At 43.0% G+C, this 27,586-nt stretch overlaps 1 protein-coding gene across 1 annotated transcript; it reads right to left on the bottom strand.

Annotated features, from left to right (window-relative positions):
• Positions 1-625: 625 nt before the first annotated feature.
• Positions 626-27,424, bottom strand: pms2 (PMS1 homolog 2, mismatch repair system component). Its single transcript, XM_072481519.1, has 15 exons — positions 27,280-27,424; positions 24,659-24,798; positions 21,864-21,950; positions 20,684-20,786; positions 19,465-19,648; positions 18,669-18,836; positions 12,373-12,470; positions 10,967-11,066; positions 10,380-10,464; positions 10,021-10,173; positions 8,002-8,893; positions 5,027-5,194; positions 4,186-4,286; positions 3,758-3,927; positions 626-2,239 (listed from the first exon to the last, which is right to left on the bottom strand). Exons 1-15 carry the CDS (start codon positions 27,288-27,290, stop codon positions 2,096-2,098), a joined length of 2,604 nt encoding a protein of 867 aa, XP_072337620.1. The 5' UTR covers positions 27,291-27,424; the 3' UTR covers positions 626-2,095.
• Between the last annotated feature and the right edge of the window lie 162 nt (positions 27,425-27,586).

Below are 27,586 nucleotides of genomic sequence, written 5' to 3'. Positions count from 1 at the left end.
TACACCGAAAAGTTTCAGTATAAATAAAAAGGTGTAAAATCTCACCTAAAATCTGGGTAAGTGGTCCAAGTTAGCGCTGTAGTTGGATTTTTCATTCAGCAGCTCCAGTGCAACGCAGGGCTTCAAGATGTCAAAAGAAAACATCCGGGAGTTTGAACGCTGCGCGCTTCCATTGTGCGTGCCTGCGCTCCCAGGTCGTCACGCCACACGTGCGGTGTACCAGCCACTTAATTCGCTGGCCAGAGCGGAAGTTACGGGCTGATCTGTTCCTTGTTTGAACTTGGTTGACCATCTTTGAGCGTAGACAGGTAATTCCCAGAAATAATTTTCCTAAATAAGCATCAGGATATTTTGCCCAGGATGGCCACTGATTGTGAATGGAGAACAAATGGAGGTTATTGCGCTCAAATATTACCCCATGACAATATAGGAAATGCTCAAAGGATCTGTGAGGCTTCAAAAGATCACCTAAATAGAACGTATATTTATAAAAATTGTACTGTATTTTTCACAACCTTAGGACATTCAAAAATGTTTTACAGCCAATGAAGCACAGTCATTTAATGTAGGAAATGTAGCAGCCAATTTGCACACAGCAAGCTTCCACAGATAGCAATGTGATAGATCAGATCATCTGTTTTAATGATGTTGATAGAAGAATACATATTGGCCAAGACAATGGAAATAACTTCCGTGTACTTCAAAACAGTGCCATGGGATCTTTTGCAAAATATACGTCTGCCAAAGAGTGTAGATGGGGCCTCACTTTAGTGTCTCATCCCAAAGACAGCACTTCTGATAGCGCAGGACTCCCTCTGTACCGCAATTTACCCAAATGGGAACAAGTCCCATAGTGAGCGTGATAAGCGGCATGTTTCCCGGGGCTCGCAGTGCTGAGAAACACATGGTTTGTCAACGCAACTTGCATGGTATAAGGGGTCTCAACGGGGAACGTACGAGGCAGCACATAGCCCCCTTTTGTACATTGTAGTGAGATCAGGACGCCATTCTTAAATGGCGTCTCGATTTCCGTGGCCCCCAAAGTGATCCCCGACCTTCCCTTCAGCCCAAACGCACTATGGGAGGGTTCCCGCACCCCCCTCCCAAACACCCAAGCAAGGGCGCCCCCATTCAATCACTCGTGCCCATGCCAGTTGGCAATGCCACCTGTGCACTTTGGCAGTGCCAGGCTGGCACCACCAGGGCACCATCCTGTCCAAAGGGCATGCAGCTGGGGGGCCTCCGCTCCCCTGGGAGACCCCCCCCCACGTGTAACGTTTCACCTGGTCCCCGTGGAGACCAGTGCTGAACGGCACTCGCCTGAGGTCCCTGAGGCAAAGGGGGTGAATCCCAAAGCCTCTGATACCTCAGGAATCTGCACATTAGAGCGACGGTAGCTGTCTCGCTCTAATATGCAGATTTACCAAAAAGTGATTTACATAGCAGCGTTGCAAGCCAGGTAGATCCCAGGAGTGGGATCTCCCGGCTTTTATTGGCCACGTTGCACCGCGGCGAACTGCGTTTCTGGCGCAGCATGGCCATTGGATCACACCCATAGTGTTAGCCTCGACTTTTGTGCTCAATTCTCTGCAGCAGACTTTGAACCCACAACCTTCAGACTCAGAGAGGAGGGCCACTAACTGAGCCCAGTTAACAATTAATTATTGTAGCATGATGTTAAGCTCAATACTTAAATTCTAGCATTACGTAGACTAGAACACATCTTAATTAGTTCAGAGTGGGCAATGAGCTTTGCCAGTCTTCCAGAATGCAGGTTTTTAAGGAATGTAGGAATTTTTGGCATGCTGTGTTCAAATTCCCAGGCATGAATTTAACAGGCCATTTGTTTTGAAAACAGAGGTAGATAGCAGTAATTTAAAAAAAAAATAGAAATGAAAACAAATTCACAGAAGTAATTTCCACAACTAAAATATTGATTAAAATTGCAGTTGGCTTATACAGTATTCCAGAAAGAAGGCAATTCACTTCCTGCCCAACATGATGAGCTCTGGTGATTACATTTTAAAATGAAAGCTGTTCAAATATAACATTCAATGATTAACAGTTTAATATACAATGGCTGAACATAACCCATTTATTCCACCAATATCATGTCCAAGTTCGCTAAATGTCTCATGGTTGGACGCCCATGTGGGCAGTTCCAGGGATGCTCGATCTCACCCATGTGTGTAACCAACTTCTTCATCTCACTGACATTAAGCGCAGTCCCAATCATCACCTGGGAAAATAGAGTTGCACAATTTAAAGCACAATACTCCAAACTCCTTACTTCAGATGTTGTTTATGTCAGTGGTCCCTTTGATAACTTGTCTTACTGCTTATTCTTCTCTAGAAAGACAAGGCAATGAGTAATTATGGGACTATTCCGCTGCAGAGAGCATCACAGATTAGTCTGTTCCTATCTTCTTCATCCACAGTTTCCAGCTGGAATCATTAGTTGATTCTTCCCGTGCCTAGTTAAAAGGCTATGATGTGGATATGTCGGCGTTGGACTGGGGTGGGCACAGTAAGATGTCTTACCATAAGACATAGGAGAAGAATTAGGCCACTTGGCCCATCGAGTCTGCTCCACCATTCAATCATGGCTGATATTTTTCTCATCCCCATTCTCCTGCCTTCTCCCCATAACTCTTGATCCCCTTATTGATCAAAAACCTATCACTGTTTTAAAGACACTCAGTGATTTGGCCTCCACAGCCTTCTGCGGCAAAGAGTTCCACAGATTCACCACCCTTTGGCTGAAGAAATTCCTCCTCATCTCTGTTTTAAAGGATCATCACTTTAGTCTGAGATTGTGTCCTCTGCTTCTAGTTTTTCCTACAAGTGGAAACATTCTCTCCACGTCCACTCTATCCAGGCCACGCAGCATCCTATAAGGTTCAATAAGATCCCCCCTCATCCTTCTAAACTCCAACGAGTACAGACCTAGAGTCCTCAACCGTTCCTCATACAACAAGCTCTTCATTCCAGGGATCATTCTTGTGAACCTCCTCTGGACCCTTTCCAAGGCCAGCACATCCTTCCTTAGATACGGGGCCCAAAACACCAGGTTAAAGTCCAACAGGTTTGTTTTGAATCACTAGTTTTCGGAGCGCAGCTCCTGCATCAGGTGAGTGCTCATGAAGGAGCTGCGCTCCGAAAGCTAGTGATTCAAAACAAACCTGTTGGACTTTAACCTGGTGTTGTATGACTTCTTACTCTAGTTAAAAGGCATTTAAGTCAGTTATAGCACATTAACTGACTCAGTGCAGATCAAAGCAGGGCCATTTGTATGTTCAGTGCAACAGCACATGGGACAGGCACTCAATAATCCATGGGGATCTAGGGGCATATATAAGGGGGAAGCCAACTCAATTTCCGAGTATGAGAGAAAATGTAATGAGATAAACAGCTCATTTAATGATTCAAAACTTGAATCGAAACAGAGTGCCCTTCATAAAAATGTGAATTCAGAAAACTGTTGGAGTTTTGGAGTTGTATTATAGATGATCCCTATTAGGTAAGTTTGCTTTGGGCTTCTTAGAGTCAACTTCTGTGAAAACAGCAGCATTACTCTGCAGGTTCAACGTCATTGCAAGGCAAAAGATTCTGTTGAACCAACAGCAAGATTATTGTTCAACAAGGGCACAAATATAATGATCTCTCAGATCCTCAGCTTCCTGTGTGATCATGCAATAGTTTAGTGAGAACTGTTAAATATGCATTTACTGGTTGGAACAGTTTGAGGAACACTTACCGATTTTCTACAAGCTCTGGAAGCAAACATCTGCCTGACTCTGGATGGCCGACACATGACCCCAGAGCTATCATTCAGCATGAAAATAAGTTCTTCAATATCCTGTGGACCAAATGTCCAGTTCTTGCTCATTGGCAGGGAAACCAGCTTCACTCTGTCAGTGGGAAGGGCTGCATGGAAAACCATCGAGAACAAAAAAAAGACATTTGAAAAACACATGTTGAACAAAACGTGCAGCCGACCTCAAAAGGCCTTGGCTCAATGTTTCATCTGTTTCACAAATAACTCCTCTACTATCAGTAAGTAAACAATGTTTGGGGAAGTGGTTCTCAAATATGTTTAATACGTATTATAACAAAAGAATAGACCTTTGAACAAAGCCAAGCTCTGTCCTGTGTTTTAAATACAGTACAAGGAAACAAACCAACCTTGCTCATTTATAATAAAATCAAAACCATTCTTTCTGAAAATGTCCATGTTTTCCACCAGTACTGTTTCATTCACTGCAGTTAAATGAAGACTCTGGGGCCTAGAAGTTGAAAACAATATTCAACTATATGAATGGAGAAGAACATATTATTTAAAAGATGCAAGATCAAATCTAACTTGCATTAGACGATGACAGGAATATTTATAGATTGCATAAAGCAACATCCAACTACAAGCAATTAACCCCATATACCAAGCTTAAATATATGTATTCAATTATTCTTTTCACTTTTATGAAGTACAATGGTAACAATTGGAGTACATTAAATCTAACACTGAAAACCATCCTACTACTAGGGACGGGAGGTGTCTGTCAATAAAACGGACTGGTTTCTCACTGAGGATCAGTCAATCAACAAAGATTAGGAAGATAGGAACAGGAAGAGACTATTCAACTTCTCAAGCCTATTCCATCATTCAATTATGATGTGGAGATGCCGGCATTGGACTGAGGTGAGCACAGTAAGAAGTCTTACAACACTAGGTTAAAGTCCAACAGGTTTGTTTCAAATCACGAACTTTTGGAGCACTGCTTCTTACTGTGATCATTCAATTAGGTTATGGTTGATCTGTACCTCAACTCCATCTGCCTTAGCTCCATATCCGAGGAAAAAATATTGATCTCAATCATGTCCAATTGTCCCAGACCCCTCAGCCCTTTGGGGAGAAAATTCCAACATTTTCTACTAAGTCTCTCAGGTTTAACAAAATGCATTACAGGAAATAATCAAGAATTTATTCCAGATAACAGTGTGACAAGCAACAAAGAGAAAATCTTACACTATCAGCTTTTGACCTTGAAGAATTGTGTGTTGCTGCAGCATTTCAAAGTTGTACTTCTCATCAGTGGCATGCTGGTCCACAATGAACAGGTCCGAATCCAGCTTAGTGATGATAAACCCCAAGTTAAACTGGCCAATAATCTCCATGCTGGCAAATCTGTCTTTGCTGCAAACAGTACAAGACAAGCCCATTTAATATATAAGGCTAGTGCAAAGTACTTCAGCAAAGTGAAAGGCTCCATTATTCCAATCAATAAATAAGATTTATTTGAGATGCAGTAGAGCTATACTATACATCCAACTGCACATGATCAGAGATAGGTTACAGCGATCTCAAGTTGGGACTTATTTTCCTTCACAATAGAGAAGGAATCAGATTTTTACTTAAACTTTGTTTTGAAAATATATTTTGTTAGTTCAGTCTGGCACTAAGTGCTTCCAACTACCATTCTTGTGCTGCATTAAGAGTGCACTGATTTATTTACAGTGCTGCATTTTGGATGACATGTTAAACTGAGATGTCATTGGTTGATCAAGTGGACTATAAAATAATGACGGGGAGATGGTTGAATGGTATTCAGGAAGAATGATAAATTCTATGAATCTATGACCAAAGTGCATTCTTCACTACTATATATTTAAAAATAACATTAGTTAAGTAGTAATTATAGCAAATTAAGTGATACCTAGGAGCTGCTTTGGTGGATCTGTACAACTAACAGCTGGAGCACTCATGGGCGAAACAACTTCTGAAAAAAAGAGCTGGATAAATATCTGGTTGTAGGAATCAGTACAGACTGAGAGAAGATATTATCCAAATCGATGGTTCCTGTGTTGTTGAAGCTGGAGAAGGGGGCAAATATGTTGTCTGTGGAAGCAGTTGATTAGGGTGAACAGGGAACATAGGAGGGTGGATGACTGGAGCTTTAATGGATTAATTGTAAAGATTAAGGAGTAATGATACAAACTTCACCCCAACAAAGTTCACAAGATGGCACATATAGTCTACAGAAGAAACTAGCTTGAAGGGCCAAATGATCTTATTCCAATGTAGCCATCTGGCTTCCAACTAGGTACAGAGCAACTCGCAAACACTGATGGGTAAAATGGACAAGCCAAGAATCAGGCAGGCTCAGAGCCTCAAATGCACATTTGTCAGCAAAGTCCAGACGGCATCGAAACTCCGTCCCATTAGCATGTTAATCAGGCCGATTAGCAGGTGATGGCCCATCTTCCCCAAAACAAAGGACTGGTACTCCAGCAACCGGGACAGTCCCAGACATTTCGGCGCCACTCCCTGTCCAAGGGAAACGCAAACAACGGGGTCAGTGACCGCTTGGGACACGCCCGGCCATCCAGATCCCCGCCCACTTATTGGCTAAGGAATCGAACAGAGTGATCAGGGATCACCCAATTAGTAAGGCCCAAATCGAAGGACCGCCCAAAAGAGTGTGAAAACCCCGAGTATAAAAAGAAGAGTTCGCCATATGTTCACTCTCTTTTGGCCTTGGTACCCCGGTCACGGCCATTGCCAACTGCTGCAACACCAGAAGCAAGTTCGCGTTCAACGGCCACTACCAGATGGATGAGCCCAGCTGAGCAGCAGTTACCACTTCGAACCCAAGAGATCAAGAATCAAACTGCGGCCACTGTTTCCTGACCTAAACCGGGTTCCCGAAGTTAAGTACAGGTTGTCTTAGTAATAGGTGTAGTTGACTAGTAGTGTTTATGTTGCCTGACTGATTGTATGTGAATAAAGTACCCTTGACCTTGAATTAACTAACTGCTGTTTGGCTCTTTGATCGATAGCCAGTTGAACCTTGTGGTGGTATCATTCGATACCTGGCGACTCTAAGCATTCGGACAGAGGCAATATAGAAAGAAGGCAAATTCACTGATTGCCCTAATTGGAACAGAGTCACAGAAAAGACCAAGTAGTAGAGAAAATGCACAACACTATGCTTTATGACCATGTTTATATATTTTTAAATACATAACTCATTTATGATTAAGTTACTGTTGTCATGGGAGTGTCCCTTTAAGAAATGTTTATACATGGAGTACTGTAGCTGTGTGGGGTATTTATGTTTGTAGTTGATAAAAATGCTTACTGTGTGTGTTTATAAAAATGTTAACTAAATTTGTAGAATAAACTTTGTTTTTGATTATAAATGCTTAAGGTCTCTGTTGAATAACACCTGAAAGGTAGGCCTTTGTGCTCCTCGTAACCAAAATTAATAAACAATTGTAGGTCAGGTGAACTCCATGATATACTTTGGAGTTTTCTAAACCCTGGTCCATAACACTGCACAATTAACAGCCAGTGTAAGTTTTTGGTTTGCTTCCAATTCTTCAACCGTTATCAATAGCTGGGATAACTTAGCCCTTAGCTTGGATTACTGCAATAGAATAATTTATATTGATATTTCATAGAACATTCTAGATCATGCATTATTACATCATCTTTGCAATCAGGTAAACATGTGGTGATTTATAATGTATAAACCTATATTCAAAACAACTATAAATACATAATACAAAAGTATGAGTTTGGAGATACAGCAACAAGGTGATTATATTACTGGACTCGTAATTCCGACGGCTGTCTAAATCCGGTGGCACAAGTTTAAATCTCACCACGGCAATTTAAATTCAATTAATTAAATAAATGTGGAATGAAAACCATCAGTAATTGGCGCGCATGAAACTACCAGACTATATATCCCAGCTGGTTCATTAATGTACTTTAAGAGAAGGAAATCTGCTGTTTTTACCTGTTCTTGCATACATGTGATTCCAGACCTAAAGCAATCTGCTTGACCTTTACTTTGAAATGCCCTAGTAAGCCAATCAGTTGTAATCAACGTGGTGGCGAGTTCTCAGGGGCAAATACGAATGGGCAATAAATGCTGGCTTTAACAACAGTTGTCGCATTCTGTGAATGAATTTTAAAAACGCCAACCATTTAATTACCTAATCTCTTTTCGGAGCTCAACTTCTGCTGCTTGATTATCTCCGGGACTAATCTGGGCTCGAAATCGCCTGCATCTCTGCACCTCTTTTTGTTCTGCTTGCTGCTTACTGACCAACTTCATCCTTTCAGCAAGGCGGCCCATAGAAAAAGAGAGCTTCACAACCTTTTTATTCATTTCTACTGGTATATCGACTTCTGACGTTTGAAACATCCCAGGACCTGAAGACAGGCCATCGTCCAAATACAAGCTGCTGGTCTTCATGCGTTTTACGCCCTGGGTGACATAACCGTGCGAGAAAGAACCTGCCAATGGTTGGCTGCTATTTCCTATTGAATCAACCTTCTTGGTTTGCACAGCAACGCTAGGTACCAAAACCTCACAGTCAGTCATTTCAGTTCTCAGTTCTTCATCTCCTTTCCCAGCTTCTGAAAAGTTGTGGAGTACATTCGGCAAGCTAGTCGCACCGCCAGAGGCATCAGTAGATCTGGACAAAGTGTTAGCCTCTGGGGTGTTGCAGACAAGTTCTGAGCTTTCTGTTGTGCTGCCTTTCCCAGAATCTGTATCACTTTCAGAGTTCATGGAGTCTTGCTCCGTTTGTCTGGGATTTTCAGATGCTGGGCAGTGGTCAGTCCTACATTCAGGCTGAGGATTACTCAGCTTACAACTGGTGAAAAACTTGTGTAGTTTTCTTTGCACCGGAAAATCCTGTTGTTTGTTAGACCTGGGCCCACATAATGATGATTGGTGGAGGGAGAACTCCTCACGTAACCTGGCAATGCTTATACTCTTCTCTTTCTCTGAATTTGATTGCACAGCTGCTGATTCCTGCCTGGTTGGAACAGAGGACTCCGGACTGATTGTCTGGGTAGCTTTTCCAGAGATTCCTAAAACTGGGAACGAAGCTTAACATTTAGAATCACAAAATGGTCTTATGCAATATTACAGTATATGCTACTTGGACCTTTATTGTTCAGTCAGTAGAACGGCACACCAGTCTGGGCAATTTCCAATCTGCTGGTTGCAAAAGTTTTAAAATTTGTTCCTGCTTCATGGGTGTCACTGATTCGGCTGGGAGGGGGGCGTTGAATTAAAAATGCACTTATAATGGCATGTGAACAGTCAACAACAGCGTTTGTTAGTATATGTATAAGAGATGCACGATAGTACTGTCTCTGAAATGACCAAATTTATCCATAATTAGTTGCAATTTAAAACACTCAGAAATTCAAAGCCCTTCACAAAGCGTAATGTCCTTTCAAGTACTACAGAAGTATATTTTACTTGCATCATTCACAGGATACCAGTTACACACTAAATTTAAAATATTTTAAACCATTCAATGTAAAACACACAAGCCTAACATTACAATTTGTGATATTATCGCATGAACACTTGGTACCTTCTTAAACCACTCCTGGGTCACATTCTCTTAACTGAATTCTGGAGCCCCCCACTAACAGTACTGTGGAGGTGTTATCACACAGACCACCGTAGTTCAAGGTGAGTCACTAGAACCATCGGCAGAGCAATTAGAGATGGGCAATAAATGCTGGCTTTGCCAGTGACATCCACGTACCATGTACAAATAAAAATAAAATAATTTAATAGAAACACATTAAGTGTCTGTTTTCAACCATCTTAAACAGGATTTCTACAGAATTGGGCTATAAAGTGTTTATATCAGAATGACTTGTTTGAAATACAGCTCACATATAGCAATATAATAATCTACAATGCAATTATAACTCACCGACCTACATTAACGTCCAGTATTTGCAATTCACTGACCAACCATACATTAACTAATAGCTATGCTACAGGTTTTTATTTTCAATAAACTTTGATAGAATAATTGTCCTTCTATAGTTTGTTAAACCTATAATATGCCGCATGCTTGAACTAATAATAATAATCTTTATTGTCACAAGAAGTTTCTGTGAAAAGCAAGGCAAGCTATTTTACGATCTGTTTCCTCAAGTCTTTTATTGTTGAGAATAACTGTTGCTATGTTCTTTACCTGGCATCTGAAGAAACCTTGGATTAATGTTGAGCTTGTTAACATTCGAATCATACATTTGAATAAGGGATGTCTTTAGGGTTGCAAGAAGCAACTTTTCCTCCTGAAGAAGAATTTGTCTTTTGTCTGGTGTAACATTGAGGTCAACACATTCTAAAAATGGCAAAGCACATCTCGTAAATGAAGATAGCTGAATTCATCAGGCGAGTACATAATACCTAGGTTGAATAAGTCATCAGAATAGACTACAATCAATACACAATTTATTTGCTTTCCCACTTAAAAGAAACTGTTTAGTTCATAATGTTTCTCATTTAAATTATTTGCAAATAAAAAATTCCAAAACATATGTGACTTACCAGAATCAACACAGATGTTAAGGGCAACAAATGGATATTGGTGTCTGTTGTACATGTGATATACTTCATTTACAAGTTTGGAAACCTAAAAATAATGTTAGACCACTTTAGTCATCATCAAATAAACAAACACAATGATAGACGGTCACTAGATACATCTAGTGAGACTACATATTTTACTTCTCCATTCATGTCAAATATTTCAATTTTTTTCCATCACTCAAAACGAGTAGCCAGTATGCTGACTGCCAGGAGAAGCACAATAGTGATGTAAGCTGATTCAACCATGGGTTTTTCCATTTATTCCTATGAGAAGGTTCATCGGTTCTCAACAGTCCAACCGAGATCACAAATGAAGCACAAGGAAGCATTGACAGTGATCAGGAACTGCTAGCAAAGAACCACTGGCACAGACCAGAAAATAAGCTGACCACAAAGAATCAAGGGCACAAACTATAATCAGAGACTGGACGCATTTAGTGATAATTGCATAGCATATGGTCATCGGTAGCCATAGCAATGACATGCATTGTCAATAGTCACTCTGATTTAATAATTCACAAATTTTCATAGTTATTGTTCCCTACCTTTGTTGGATCACATGGTCGCTGATTGATAAAGAAAAACTGTCGATCGGTTGAACTCCTGCCAACGCCGTGATCGCTACGAGACACGAACCCTATGATTCTTCAGTGTACCATAGAAAGGAAAGTTATTGTTATTGCGCACAAAATATTATTCATTAGTATGTGTTGCCAGATCAGCAGAATAGCTGTGCTGTTGTTGCATCTAAAACTGGTCCCAGAAGAGGAAGAGATCCCCATCACTGATATTTAGATGCCTAATAGTAATCCAGATCTGGCCAAAGACTCTCAATGACAATTATGTGAACCCATTTACAGAATAGGAGGATGTGTGCGTTGAATAAGCAGTTTAATGTTTTATTCAAAAGATGGCACCTCTCACAATGCAGCACTTAATGTCAGCCTGGATTATGGGCTCCAGTCTCTGGAATGAGATTTGAACCCACAACCTTCTGACTCAAGTGACCAAAACTGCTACTCACTGAATCACGAATACACTTGCTAAGCCAGTTCAGACATCATAAGTGCCAACCATATTGTTGGGACTATAATTGTCTTGTAAAGGACAGAAAGGGTATGGATAGCATGTTCACTTCCCTGAAGTGCACGAGTATGCAAGTTAGCTTAATTTTTCTAATGACAGGCATCAAATTTCCATGTTAATTGAAATCAATTTCACAACATTTAATTTTACAGTGTAGACAATCTAAATAACGCACTGGAGCTACTCCTCAAGGCGTCTTTGGCAAGACCTCCTGAACTCATGGCTTCCACAACATAGAAGGATAAAGGGAGGCAGGCACATGAGAACATGAGTACGCCACACACTGTCCGATTTGGAAAAATATTGTCGTTCCTTCATCGACGATAGGTCAAATTTCTGGAACTTCCATCTGTAGCCATCTGGGATGGCCACGTCCCAATTAACAAATGGACACTTTGCAAAGAATGCAGGGAAAATTGGAGAAAAACAAAAAAGCAAGCAGATGCAAAGTCTGTCTGTTGATTAGAGCTGTAGCTCTCAGACAAGACCGATACTGCAGAACCATCTACATACTTATGAGCCATCCCCGGGAATAAAAGGCAACATTTAGGTAAACAATGCTAAGAGAGACACCCCGGCGCCAGAGGAGACTAAAACAAAGCAAACCAACGGCCACCTAGGACACGCCCAGCAACCAGGGAACCCACCCCTCTATTGGAGGAAAATCGATAAGAACGATTGGGAAACGGCCCAGTTAATTGGGGCCAAGTTCAAGGCCCGCCCAAAAGCACGCAAAGCTTTAAAATGTTAAAATCAGATACATTATATAGCAGTAGAGCAATATTTAACCCTTTTAGTCTTTTCCGCTATTTAATTAAATCATGGTTGACTTAACTCCATATGTTAACTATTGATCATCACTTACCTGTAGAGCTTTACAGGAATTTCAGTGGGATGAATTCCATAATCTTCACAAATAGTCTCACTAGGGCTCAGTTGAACAAAAGAGATGAGATTCTGTAACTGGGAAGCACAAAATTAATATACTACACAGAATCATATAGAACAGAAAGACATAATTTATCCCATCATGCTTCTTTGAAAGCACAATTAAATTACCCATTTTCCTGAATTTTCTCCGCAGCCCTGAAAATTGTTTTCTCTTCAATTATTTATTCAATGTGCTTTTGAAAGTTGTTACTAAATATGCCTTCACTACCCTTTTAAGTAGAACATCCCTCGTTTCTCTATTTCAATGCGAGTTATACTGCAATGTTCAACATGTACATACAATCACAGGGCAGCAACATTAAACTTTCGCAGTAACTGCTGTGTTTTTGCAAGCTCCGGCTCTGCTCATCTTGTAATCCTAGTACACATTTCATATTTGCCTTTTCTTGATGTACATGGTGCATGCTATGTCCCGAGAGGTGTTTGGCTGGTGTTTTCTACCTGAAAAGAGTAGAGATAAAATGTTTCATCCTGGTTTGTTTGTGGCGGCTGGAGTGGGCTGAGGTGGGTACTGCTTTCAGTGGTGCGGTTGCTAATGAGGAGGCTCCCGGTTCCACAGCCACAAGCTGAAGGGACGATCCTTTAAAACTGAGATGAGGAGGAATTCCTTCAGCCAGAGGGTGGTGAATTTGTGGAACTCTTTGCTGCAGATGTCTGTGGAGGCCAAATCACTGAGTGTCTTCAAGACAGAGTGTAGCCACCTGAGTTGGCCAACTCCCGATTTAAAATGGAGGACAGCAAAGGCTGAAGGGAAATTCAGCCAACACAGGCCGAAACTAGCAGGTGAAAGTTACTGTGTATTAAACTCTGCAAAAGCCCAGACAACATCGATACAAGCAGCCATCTGCATAATAATGTAGCAGCCATCTACATACTAATAAGCAATCCCCGGGAACAATCACAACATTTGGGACAAACAAAGCTAAACCAGACTCCCCGGCGCCAGCAGGAGCCAACACAAAAGAGGTTAACGGACACCTCCAGACCGCCCATCGATCAGAGAACCGCTCCAGTATTGGAGAAATCGAACCAAGCGATTGGAACAAAGTCCAATCACCTGGAACCAGGTACAGGGTCCGCCCCGAAAGGCGGGAAGCCCCTGGGGACTATAAAAGTTAAGCCCAAGTTCAAATTGTTCTTCTTGACCGGGTCACTCAGCAACGCGAACCAACCCTTGACAGTGACCGGTGCAGCTGCCGCCGAGAGACCGTAAGTCTTAAGTCAATGCTCGCTACGAGATAGGCGCTCCTAGCTACCAATCCGTACCAACTTCGAATCCCGCAGACTCAAAATCCGAACGGAAGGCCATTTGTTCCCCTGACCTGGTGGGCCAGTCCGAAGCTAAGTATAGGGTGTTAGTTGTAGAAGTAGCTTAGAAGTAGAATTTATGCATGAGTAGCGATTACGGTGTATAATAAATGTGCTTTGATTTGAATCTTACTAATCGGTGTATTGAGTTATTGATCATTACTTGAACTTGAACCTTGTGGCGGTATCATAAAGATACCTGGCGACTCGAGAGCAAAGGTTATAAAACAGAGCCAATTGAACCAACCAAATGTTAGCAACATATTACTGGCGACATCTGACGGGATCCGAACTAGAAGTGGTTTAACCACTCCGGGAGAACCCAAAAATTTGATTTAGAGATGCAATTGGAAACAGAAAACCACAAGTGTTCAAGCAGTTCTGATCAATCCTCATAATCCAGAAGTGTGTGTATGCATGCGTAACTAGCAGGGCTATAAGGTAATACTGATAGATTTTTGTTGTGACAAAACTGTCGGGAGTTGTATTCTAGAAAATAGCGAAAGCCGTACCGTAATTACAGCACCGCCTTAGTCCCCCTTGTTCCAAATTTAAAGAAGCATTCAGATAGGAAAGATGGCAATGCAGGCAATGCAACGCCTCATGAACACAGAAGAAATTGCGGTCGCAGCGACCAGCAGCAGTAGAGTAGGACAATGTCCCGTATGGGAGGACGAAATCAGGAAGTACCTCAAAGGGAAAGGATGGCCCCTTTGGGGAGAATTCTGTAGCAATGAGGAAACAGGTCCCGGGAGTATAGGACATACTTGGTGGGAGAACCTGAGCGAGATCCACAAGAAGAGCTTAGGAAAAGCTCGCAAGCCGATGGCAATCCTGTCCTGCTTGGCACAATTGTGATGCACAGAGGAGGTCGTTAGGACGCTCCAGAAAGAGATAGAAGGCATACATCGAATGAGTACGGTCGATGTTAGTGAGGTAGAAAGAGAGAACTTAGAGTTGAGGAGGAAGTTGGCAGCAAAAGACGGAGAGGTGGATGGTGCCAAGCGGGCACACCATTCTTGTCTGGCGCACTTAAGCAGCTTCCAGTCCCAGTATGGAAAGGCCTATCAGGACACGCAACTTGCAGTCCTGGTACGAGAAGAAACCGAGAAGCAGGTAGAAACATTGCAGAGGCAGTGTAGTGACCTGAAGGCAGCATTAAGAGCACTCTATGCTGCCACCACGGAGCAAAGACAAAGCTCACTAGACCACGCAAAGTGCCGGAAGCAGATTGCAGATCTGCAGTCTCTGCTTTCAGTCCAAAAAGGATTCCAGGAAACCTTTGGAGCAAAGTTAGATGAGGAAGACGGCCCTGATTGGGAAGAGTTAAACGAGACAGCGCAGAGATATGTTCAGGGAACATGTGCGCAGGGAAAGCCACAGAAGAGGAAAGCGCCCCAACCCCCCACAGAGCAGATAGTTCAGGCTCCAATGAACCCAGTCACCACCCACCGCACAGCCACATCAGACGACACGGAATTTTTGTATACCACCCCCTTAACAGTGACCCAATTACGGGACGCGTGCGAGAGAATCACACCGTTCCTCCCCACCTCAGACCCCCACTACTTCTTTGCCAGAGTAAAGCAGCAGGCGACCATGTACTACCTGGATGAGCGAGAGCACGTAAAGCTCACGGTTTTGAGTTTAGACCCTTCGGTCGTAGCAGCCCTTCCCGACCCACAGAATGTAGGAGGAGGCACCCTTGCAGAAATGCATACCGTGGTCCTGGACGCGATCGGGTATAACAGTGGTGACCCTGTAGATGGCCTCAATAAATGCAGGCAAAAGAAAACCGAGCATCCCACAGTGTTTGCTGGATGCCTGTGGATCCATTTTACAGCAGTTTTTGGAGACTTAGGCCGCGCCCATTTGTCCCTAGACAACATGGCCAAATGGACCCGCACCCTTATCTCCCATGCCACAGAAACAGGACAAAAAGCTGGTGCGAATTATGATCCCTCAGAGGAGGCTCATAATGAGAAATGGGTCGTAAAAAGATTATCCCGCGCCTGGGAGCAGTCTGTACAAAACAAACCCATGAATAAAAATCCCGAAGAACAGCAGGCAGAAGCAGACATACAAGCAGTAAAATCACACCAGAACCCTGCATGGGTAAATGAAGGAAAGAACAGCCCCCCACAAAAGTCACAGGAGTGTTACAACTGTGGACAATTGGGACACTTTGCAAGGGAATGCAACGCCCCACGAAAGCCACAGAGAGCCCAGCAGGCGGGCACTCTAAGTAAGAATAAGACAGAGCCCAGACATAGTGTGAGCACCCGTTCAGATCAGGCGGACCTGAACGGAACGGACTGACGGTGTTCGGGCTCCCCCAGTTGGGTCTGCGACACCCTTTGGGATAGGTCCAGACGACCGGTAGTTGCAGTGAAAATATGGGGACAGCCCATCGAATTTCTATGGGACATAGGAGGGTCCCGCACCACAATAAATTCCTCCACCATGTTTCAGAAGGACACGTGGCCCACTACAGCCACTATCACCCTCAGCGGCTTTACAGGCCGCTCACAGCAGGGACACAGCACAGCCCCTGTACCCATTCAAATCGGCAACATCACTACCAAGCACCCTGTAGTCTTCGTCGATCTACCCCACACAGCAGAACACATTCTGGGAATTGATTTTATGAATTCCCACAACCTATCATTTGATCCAGTCAACCAGTGTGTCTGGAGAATGGCAAAATGTGCAAGAGCCCACGCAACGCTCACAAAAGGTGAATACGACAACAAAATTAGCGCAGTAGGCAAATTTCGGTTTAACCCGACCACGCTTAGCACGGACAATCAGGTTAGGGCAGTTTTACAAAAGAACAGGACAGCACTCGCAACCCACAAACTCGACTGTGGCGGGATGACTGGTTCAGTACAAATCACACGACCTGACCCTGGACCCCAAAAGCAGTATGGATTTCCCCAAGAGGCAGAGGGAGAAATCGCAAAAGTAATCAACAGCCAATTGAACCAACCAAAAGTTAGCAACAAGATATAAATAGGTTATTGATTAATAAGGGGATCAGGGATTATGGGAGAACACAGGAGAATGGAGATGAGAAACATATCAGCCATGATTGAATGGCGGAGCAGACACAATGGGCCAAATGGCATAATTCTCTCCTATGTCATATGGTTTCCCGCCTTGGCAGTGCTGTGTGCATCAACGGATGATGGCTGCTGACGAAGATGTTGCTCTGGCTGCAAATCTTGGCTCTGCGGTATAGGGTTCAATTCTAAGAGTTGTGGGGTGCTTTTGTGGAAGCAACAGAGGCGCTCGAGGAGGTTCTTGCAGCGGCGAGAGCCCTGGTGAGGGACCGTGTCCATAGGGTCGGGATCCTGCTTATTGGATTATCGTCCATCATGACGGATTCGGGAGTGAGAAGAGGAGCGGGAAGAGTGCATCACTAGGCCCGGTTCTCAAGGCGAGATGGTGGAAAGCTTCCCAAGCGACTTCGAAATTCAGCAACCATGTGTTGCCGATCTTGATTTGGATGAGGGGTGTATCGTATCAGATTTGATGGAGCACAATAAGGCTCTTGGCCAGTTTGGCCTGCCGACCACTGGTCATGTTTTGTTTTGTCCTGTTCCTGATGCTAGTCCTGAGGGGTTAAAGATGGTGGAACCAGTCGAGTCTTCCCCCCCCCCCCCCCCCTCCCCCATCCCTCCCCCCCGGAAGAACCCCCTAAGAGGTAGGTTGGGGCAGGTTTAAGATAATTGGCAAAAGAAGCAAGGGCGATGCGAGAAGAAATCTTTTCACACAGCGAGTGGTTCGGATCCAGAATGCATTTCCTGAGTGTGATGAAGACAGGGTCAGTTGAGGTTTACAAAAGGGATTTGGATCATTATCTGAAAAGGAAACATTTGCAAGCCTACAGGGAAAAGGCAGGGGATCAGCACTAAGTGAACTGCCCCTTCAGAGAACCAGCACTGACGCAATATGGCCTTGTTCGGTGCTATATTCATTCTATGACGAACGGCCAGTTACTCTGTCCCTTCGGGCTCTGGTTGAGAGACAGATGTAAGTCAGTACACTAGGAGAACTCCCTACTCTTTGAATAATGCCTTGGGATCCTTAAATTTCCACCTGAGCAGACACACAGGACCTTGGCTTAAATGCCTCTTTTGTAGCTAGCACCAAGTGTCAGCCTAGATAGTGCTCATGTTGGTCAGGCTTTTAATAAGTAAGTTGTAAATTAATGCTATCCAGCAGGCAATTTGTTCAGTGTGTGCGAAGTGTACAATATATTCGGTGGGTATGAAAGCGCTTGGCGTTCAATTAATTTTTCTACTGCTTGTTGCTGCAGAACATGGCATTTCCCAGTTTCAGCACCAAGCCCTCCCAGCAAAGCTTCCCCAACATCCACATCCCTTTGTTGCACCTTTGTGGTATCTCTATTTTTTACACCATTGAAACATAGATACAGCATTCATATGGCAAGGTGATACTACCTGCCCTGCCACATAGAAAATCCTTTCCTCCCAATCGTCCATCGCATTATACAAATACATCAACCACAGAGAAGCTGACAAAGTGGCCTGCTTTACACTGGGAGCTAAAATTAGACTGCCTGCATATGGCAACAATGAGTGTGTGAAAGAAGCTAGAAGAGTGACAATCTCAGCTTGCAAACATGCTGAATATTTGCTGACTATGTTAACTCAGTTGTAATGAGAGGTCTGATAGGCCCAGGACGAGGATTCCTCCCAGATCAACATCAGCTTGCAGCTGATAATCAAGTAGCTGTTACAGTGGAATATGCAATACCCCAAGTTCTCCCTCACAGAGGAGGCAGCATCAACATTATTGAAGTGGATACACAAGGTGGAGGTTGCACGTGCAGCTAAAGTTCTTTTGTACTGGGCAGTTACACTACAAATATTTTACCTGCTTTGATCCGAATACTGTGCCGATGTTTTCCTTCAATGTGGTGGAACCACTAGTGCAAAAAACAGGATTCCTCTTTCCTTGTCCAAGCTGATTTGTGCAATTTATCCGTATACCTGTAGAAATGATGCAATAGGCCTGCAGCACCTGTGCCATTTTACTGTATTCCTGTTTTAAACAAAATTAAAAGCAAGAGTGCAGCCTGAACATTAAACATTTTTTTTTCAAATGCAGGATGAATATTGCAATCAGGCTTCTTGGGAGAAGGGCCCAAATTTATATTATGAGAATGCATTGAAGGTGAAGTTAGATAAACACACGAGGGGAAAAAGGATTAGAAGATTATTCTGAGATGAAGTTAAATGGGTGGAGGCTTGTGTGCAGCATAAACACCAGCTGAATGGTTTGTTTCTGTCTCATACATTCTATGTTAAAAACTGAAAGTGCTTGAAACTGAAATTAAAGTAAAAAGTGCAGGGAGATGCACCGTAAGTTTTCAGTATTTGTAAAAGAAAAGATGGGTTCTAGCAAAGAGTTCAGACCAAAATATTATTCCTTTTTAGGTGCTATATGTTTCCAGCTTTTATTGTTTTGTGCCAGTGTAGAAATTCCAGCTACTACTGTAACTGACAGTGAGTCAATGCAGAGCAGCATAGATAATAGAACTCCAGTTCCTGAGCCATCTCACTGTCCTTATTGTATTGGAGACAGGTACCTACACTATTGGACCCAGGGAGCGATTGATTGAATTAAGCATGCATGGTTTTTATGAAAAACTTAAAAAACACAAACTCACCTTTTTAATATTTCGCTGAAACTCTTTGTGCCTGACTGGTAATGTACAAAACAGCTGCTGAACACTAACTGTCGTCCCTTGCTGTCGAGGATGCGGCACCTTTTCACGGATTCGCCCGTTATGGTCAAAAAACAGGCGGGTTCCAACCTTGGCGGTTTTGTGACATGTCACAACACTAAGGTCGCTGGTAAGAACGAAAGGACAACATTAAGAGCACATTCCCAGCACCTCCTGGTCCCATCCCTGGAGTTTAAAATTAAAACAATGCAAGAGCAGTAGATTCAAATATGTATTTGTCAACTCCAGACTAGTTTACACACCGCTATTGTTTTATCACCGCATCACACATTCTGAAAATACCCATTCTTGCTCACTACCCAAACAGGATGTTTGTTAGCCTCCCATTAAAAAATAAAAAAGACTTGTAATTTTATAGTCTTTCGCAACCGCAGTTCGTAACAAAATACTTTACAGCTAATGAAGTGATTTTGAAATGCTGTTATTGTTGTAACGTAGGAAATAAATTGAAGTCAGAGCCCTTGTGCTCATCTATAAATAGCCCTATGGACTTTCCCCTGTCCAAATCGACAGCCCTCTTCATTTTTTCTTGACTGTCCCACTTTTTACATTCTCTCTCAAATATTGTACGCCTATGATTCTGGCCTTCTGTCCTCTGAGGCAAAGCTTTCAGCTGTACTGGACCAGCTCTTTAAAACTCTGCATCACCCTGTCCTTCTTTAAAATCCAGTTCATATCACATTTCTTTGACAAAGCTCACCCCTATTAGCCCACCACTTCCTGTCTTGGTAACAATTATTCTTACCCTAGTTACAAAGACTGTTGGTACAATTCTTCTGTTAAAAGCAGTATGTACACACAGCTGTTTACCAATAATAATATTTGACAGTGCAATGCCTACTGCACACTTGTGTCCAGTACATGAGTGTGTTCCTCCCCATTATATGGATTGTAGGAGCTCATAAAACTCCTCCTCCAAACAGGACTAACCTGTCCAATGATTGGTATAAAGATGGTTGTAAGCATAGAAGAAGTATTTACTTCAGAGCCTATCAATGTTAATCATTCAGCCTTCAAATACTTACACTACTTCACACAATTCTCCAAGGGAAGAATTTGAAAATACAAAAACAGCACTGCCTACTGAGATTACATGTACAGTGCAAATTAACTGTTGATATTGAAGGTGCTATCATAATACCTCAGCGCACATAAGGAACTCAAAGCTTCCCCTCTAAATCCAAACGTCTCCACATGTAAGAGGTCGGAGAAGTCTTGCAACTTGGAAGTGTAATGCTTCAGAGCTTTCAAATAAATAAACATAAATTTGTGACATGCAAAAACATTTATTTGTTAACACAAATGTGACTAAAGTAACTTCTAATTCAGATTCACAATTAAATTATGAACAAATTTCACATTTTACCAACAAATCTGTAGCAACTATTAAAGCTCTCAATCTTACACAAATTATCCCAGCCTTGGACTTATATTTAGATTTCAAGCAAGGAGGTAGGTTGTTGATAGCTTTTTCATTCAGGGTCAGTATGAAGTTCTCTCAGTTCATGAACAATATTAGACACAGACTAAAGCTTCACAAACCCAAGAAAAGCACACCAGTCGACTTTTAAACAAATATTCAATTTATTCAGTGTCAAACTTTGGGCAATTTGCTTACTTAGACCAGAGTTCAGATTGCCCATACTCTCATTTTTGAGGTTCCTTCCAGCCAGCAGTTGCAAAACTTTCAATACAAGTCTTGGCTGATTTCAAACCCAAGTCAAAGTGTTGAAAGGTCAGCTTGATATCCTACAGTAACAAACATGTGCTTTATTATTTAGTACAGGATTGCATCACTAATTCCTGCACGTGTATGCCTGCAGCATTCACTACGTTTTTTAAAAACGTTACCACAAATGAAAGGTACTAATCTATACACACATATACATTGAAATACTTGTGTTGAATGTACACTTCTTGTCCTCAAAACTGGCTTCCTGTTGTCACTGTAATATCCAGCACAGGGCCTATGTATCTTAATTCCATCCAGCGGTTTCGGGGGCAGGGGCGGGGGGAGCAGGGTGAGGAGAGCCTTTGCTGCAGCCAACTAACTGAAACACTAATTGGACTGCAATTTGAATTCCAGTGGCAACTCAGATCTTGGCTGAATTTCATGGAGGCCAGGGGTTTATCAGATTTGCCTGAGACATCTGACCAAACAGTCAAACTGCCATTGGAAGGATTCTTTCCGCCACATTTTAATCAGCATCACCAAATTAAATTATGGAAGTGAATAGGAAATAACATTTGAAATATAAAAGACTGGATTGTTTTTCCATTTCTCACCCAGAAATTATAACCATTTTAAAATTAAAACTTACTCAGTCCTTCAAAGTTTTTTTCTTCCACTCCATTCCCATTGTCCGATACTTCAATCAAATCTGCTCCAAATTCTTTCAACCTAATATCTGAAAAACATGCAGCCCAAGAGATAGGAATAAAAATTAAAATACTAATTATTTATCGGGAGGAAATTTGTTGTTCTGGAAAGTTCAAGTACAATAGCTAAACTGGTTTGCATGTGACACCTATTGCAAGCTGCAGTGGCAAACAGAATAGAATAGAATAGAATTTACAGTGCAGAAGGAGGCCATTCGCCCCATTGAGTCTGCACCCACTCTTGGAAAGAGCACCCTACCCAAGGTCAACACCTCCACCCTATCCCCATAACCCAGTAACCCCACCCAATACTAAGGGCAATTTTGGACACTAAGGGCAATTTATCACGGCCAATCCGCCTAACCTGCACATCTTTGGACTGGTGGAGGAAACCGGAGCACCCGGAGGAAACCCACGCACACACGGGGAGGATGTGCAGACTCCGCACAGAGAGTGACCCAAGCCGGAATTGAACCTGGGACCCTGGAGCTGTGAAGCAATTGTGCTATCCACAATGCTACCGTGCTGCCCACAGCTGTCTTTTATAGAAGGCAAATACAGTCTCCACTATTTAAACCACGCTTGTTTATATTGGACAAATACTGCGAAAGCTTTTGCCATTACTATAATCAAGATGCCCTTTATGTTGTGTGAAGGGAGCTACTTGGGCAGAACCAAGTATTCAGCGAACAAGCACAGCTCTGATGCAATTACCATGATACTTAATCAACATGAAGTGATGTTCATTACCAACTCAAGATTTTAAGGAGTTGGTTGGCACGGTAGCACAGTGGTTAGCACTGTTGCATCACAGCTCCATGGTCCCAGGTTCGATTTTCCGCTTGGGTCACTGTCTATGCGGATTCTGCACGTTCTCCCTGTGACTGCGTGGGTTTTCCCTGGGTGCTCCGGTTTCTTCCCACGGTCCAAACATGTGCAGGTTCAGTGGATTGGCCATGCTAAATTGCCCTTGGTGTCCAAAAAAGGTTAGGTGGGATCAATGGGTTATGGGGATAGGGTGGAGGTGTGGGCTTAAGTGGGTGCCCTTTCCAAAGGCCGGTGCAGACGTGATGGGCCGAATAGCCTCCTTTTGCATTGTAAATTCTTTGATTCTAAACATCAACGATTGGCATTTTTCAAGCCTCATTTGATTTTTTTAATATCAGGTGCTTAAGAGAATTTCAAATGCGAAGGTGATAAGACATGTTCACTTTCAGCTATCAGCATTTTACATTTCCCTTCTTAAAATTATTTGCCTTTTTACATCTCCTATCACTTTCAATGGCCTCCACAAAACTTACCTGGGCTGCATCTTGATGACTTCTGATTTCCCTCCTGTCAAGCTCCTGCTCCGTTCTGTAAAGTGCCTTGAGGAATTTCATTACAGTGAAGTTGCCTAGTGCAAGTTGACATTGGTATTTGCTACCAGCTGTTAATTTTTGATTGATCTATTATTGTCACATGTATTAGTAGATAGTGAAAAGTATTGTTTTTTGCATGCTGGACAAACAATGCATACCGTACATAGGGAAGGAGAGACTGCAGAATATAATGTTACAGTTATAGCAAGGTGTAGAGAAAAGATCAACTTAATACGAGGTAGGTCCATTCAAAAGTCTGATGGCAGTAGGGAAGAAGCAGTTCTTGAGTCGGTTGGTACGTGACCTCAAACTTTGGTATCTTTTTCCTGACGGAAGAAGGTGGAAGAGAGTATATCTGGTGTGCGTGGGGTCCTTAATTATGCTGGCTGCCTTTCTGAGGCAGCAGGAATTATAGATAAGAGTCAATGGATGGGAGGCTGGTTTGCGTGATGGACTGGGCTACATTCACAACCTTTTGTAGTTTCCTGCGGTCTTGGGCAGAGCAGGCTCCATACCAAGCTGTGATACAACCAGAAAGAATGCTTTCTATGGTGCATCTGTAGAAGTTGGTGAGGGTCGTAGCTGACATACCAAATTTCCTTCGTCTTCTGAGAAAATAGCGTTGTTGGTGTGCTTTCTTAACTATAGTGTCAGCATGGGGGGACCAGGACAGGCTGTTGGTGACCTGTACACCTACAAACTTGAAGCTCTCGACCCTTTCTACTTTGTTCCCATTGATGTAGACAGGGGCATGTTCTCCACTACGCTTCCTGAAGTCGATGACAATCTCCTTTGTTTTGTTGACATTGAGGGGGAAATTATTGCCGTCGCACCAGTTCACCAGGTTCTCTATCTCATGTCTGTACTCTGTCTCGTCATTGTTTGAAATCCGACCCACTGCGGTGGTGTCATCGGCAAATTTGAAAATTGAGTTGGAGGGGAATTTGGCCACACAGTCATAGGTGTATAAGGAGTATAGTAGGGGATTGAGGGCCGTGGGAGGAAACCGGAGCACCCAGAGAAAACCCACGCAGTCACAGGGAGAACATGCAGAATCCGCATAGACAGTGACCCAAGCAGAAAATCGAACCTGGGACCATGGAGCTGTGATGCAACAGTGCTAACCACTGTGCTACCATGCCACCCAACTCTTTAAAATCTTGAGTAGGTTACATAATTGATATGTAACTAATGCCCCAGGAGAATCTCTTCACAACAGCTATCTGAAATACATGAAAGCGTATCAACTTCCTTTATCATAGAATGATAGAATGAAGGGCCATTCAGCCCCTTGGAAAGAGCTACTTCCTGCTCAGTATATAAATGTAAACTGCTGGAAAGTAAAATTGATTTGGTTTAGTCATTTTTCTCCTCACCAATGTTAGTAGCTCCAGCATCAAGACTGTTTTCCACCAACTCTTTTACAGCAGTGCTGAGACTTAACACAACTTGTCCTGAACAAATCTGGTGCACTGACTGCCGGTCAATTGGTTTGATACCTCTTGCAGGTGCTGAACTAAATCAACAGAAAATAGAACAAGACTGAAACAAAACCACACTATGCACACAAAGTATGTTACTTCAGTCTTGGTACAGTTAAGCAATGAAACTCACATACACACTATGCCAATCCATCTGGTTTAGATTGGAGAAATTGAATGTTTATAGATTGCTTAAATGTACATTGCATACAATCCTTATTGAGTAGGATCCTATCACTTGCATGGTTTGGTGGGGGGAACATTTACAGCATCTATGGGATAATCTTGTCAAATGAGATGGCCCCACTAGACAATGTATGGGCAAAATGGGAGGGAGAACTGGGACCTATTTTAGATTAAGACGTGTGGTAGGAGGCCCTTCGCAGGGTGAACTCCACATCCTCCTGCACACGACTTAAGTCTAATTCAGCTCAAGGTAGTAAATAGGGCTCACCCAACTAAAGCTAGGATGAGCAGTTTCTTTTTGGGAATGGAGGACAGGTGTGAGTTGTGTTCTTTGGGACCTACTAATCACACCAACATGTTCTGGTCATGTCCCAGGATGGCAAGCTTTTGGGTCTCCTGCTTTAACATCATGTCAGCGGTTCTCAACATTGATCTGGAGCCTTGTCCTTTGGTGACCATTTTTGGGGTATTGGACAGGGGTGAAGGCAAATGTTCTTGCCTTTGTTCCACTAATAGCCCTGAAGCGAGTTCTACTTGGTTGGAGATCTTCTGCGCCGCCTAGTGCCTCGTACTGGCTGGGTGACCTTATGGAATTTTTACATCTGGAAAAGGTCAAGTACATCGTCAGGTGTCGGTCGAGGGGTTCTACCAGAGGTGGTGGCCATTCATTTCCTACTTAATTAACATTAGCTGTTGGGCGGGGGGGGGGGGGGGGATTCTTATTGTTGGGGAAATGGCATTTCTTTCCTGGGTGGGTTTTGCATGGTCATGGTTGGTTCGTTTTTTCTAATACTGCATTTTGTAATATCATTTTTCCATGTTATTGTGTATTTTGCTTGTTATAAATGAAAATTCTTTAATAAAAATATTGTACATTGCATGTTATTATCAATAATTTGGCAGTTTACTTTTGTCCTTTGTTACAATGTCTCAGATCTAATAAATTGTTACAGGGACTTCACACCATAAGACAATTAAATACTGCAAGAGGGGACCAGGATGCTATGAGAGTCCTCATGCTCTTTTTTCCAAATATCACCAAAGCATCTTTGACAACTACCTAAGAGAGCGGGCAAGGTCTTGGTTTAACATCTTTTCAGAAAGCTGGTAGACTTGACAATGCAGCACTCCCTTTGATTGTGTGCTCAAGACTCTATACCAACAACTTCCATTTATATGGTGCCTTTAACATAGCAAAATGTTTTCAAATATAAATTGAGTGCCCAATTAATTTTTTCTAATTAAGGCGCAATTTAGCGTGGCCAATCCACCTACCCTATTCACCTTTTTGGGTTGTGGGGTGAAACCCACACAAACACGGGGAGAATGTGCAAATTCCACACGGACAGTGAGCCAGAGCCAGGATCGAACCTGGGATCTCAGCGCAGTGAGGCAGCAGTGCTAACCACTGCGCTGCCCTATCTCAAGTTCATTTATGAGCCAAAGAAAAATATAGATGTCAAAAAGCTCAACCAAGAGGTAAGCTTCAAGGAAGATCTTGAACAGCCAACAGTGGCAGAGCAATGGAAGTATGGATGCATGGGGCCAGAATTGGAAGAACACATATCTCAGGGGATTAATAAGGGGATCAAGGGTATGGGGAGAAGGCAGGAGAATGGGGGTGAGAAAAATATCAGCCATGATTGAATGGGGCCGAGTGGCCTAATTCTGCTCCTATGTCTTATGGGTTGTGGGGTTGCAGAGATTACAGAGATGGGTGAGGACATGGGGGATTTGAAAAGAAGAATGCACATTTTAAAATCGAAATGTTATCAGACCGAGAGCCAGTGCAAAGACAGGGACCACAGGGGTGATGGGAGAATGGGATATGGTGAGAATCTGGATGAAGGGCAACACGAGTTTTGGATACACTCAAGTTTATGGTGGGGAGAAGAAAGTATTGCATTTATGTAGCACCTTTCCGACCGCACCACTGGACATGCCATAGCACTTAATAACCAATGAGGTACTTTTGAAGTTCAGCAACTGCTGCAATGTAAAAAGTGCAGCATGTTCCCATAAGCCAGCAGGGACAATGAGCAGATAATATATTTTAATGTTGATCGAAGAATAAATGTCGACACGTGAGGCAACTTTCTTTCTCTTCTTGGATGATGTGAAAGTTGGCAATTCTGGCAGTGCAGCACTCCCTCGGTATTGCACTGCAGTGTCAGCCTGAATCTTGTCTCTGGAGTGAACCCACAACTCTGACTCCGAAACCCACTGCACCATGGCTGGCGCACACCCCCGGCCCGGTGCCAGGGGAGTTTGAAGGGAACTGGGGCCACTCCAATCCCTCGGTCGACATGCGCCGATTCTCTGGGACTCACCAGGCTTCCATCGCTCCCCGCACAACGCCAATGTGCTCACTCCCAGCTCTTCACTTAACGAACACTGAGTAAACAGCGCACCGCCGCCGGTTGCGCCTAACGCGACCAGTCAGCGTCTCGGCTGAACCCTGTGGCGCGGGAGTCCCGAGCGTGGATCCGCTCTCTGGGAAATGTAGTTCATTCGCCAACGTTCCCCTCGCGAACCCCGCGCCATTAAACTACAACACCCATAACACTGAGCGCCACCCAGAACCAGGCGTCCGTCCTTGTTTTCTTTTTACTGTAAAAGTTTTCGATACGGACGTAC

This window comes from Scyliorhinus torazame, chromosome 17 (assembly GCF_047496885.1).
Source record: "Scyliorhinus torazame isolate Kashiwa2021f chromosome 17, sScyTor2.1, whole genome shotgun sequence".
Lineage (NCBI taxonomy): Eukaryota > Metazoa > Chordata > Chondrichthyes > Carcharhiniformes > Scyliorhinidae > Scyliorhinus > Scyliorhinus torazame.
This window is presented reverse-complemented; position numbering and strand designations above follow the sequence as displayed.

What these genes read in the sequence shown, in the direction of transcription:
- pms2 (XM_072481519.1), bottom strand. An exon ending in ATTCCTGTAAAGCTCTACAG is followed by an intron (nt 11,067 to 12,372) that starts GTAAGTGATGAT and finishes GGTACACTGAAG; the next exon opens with AATCATAGGGTTCGTGTCTC. An exon ending in TAACATCTGTGTTGATTCTG is followed by an intron (nt 10,174 to 10,379) that starts GTAAGTCACATA and finishes TGCCATTTTTAG; the next exon opens with AATGTGTTGACCTCAATGTT.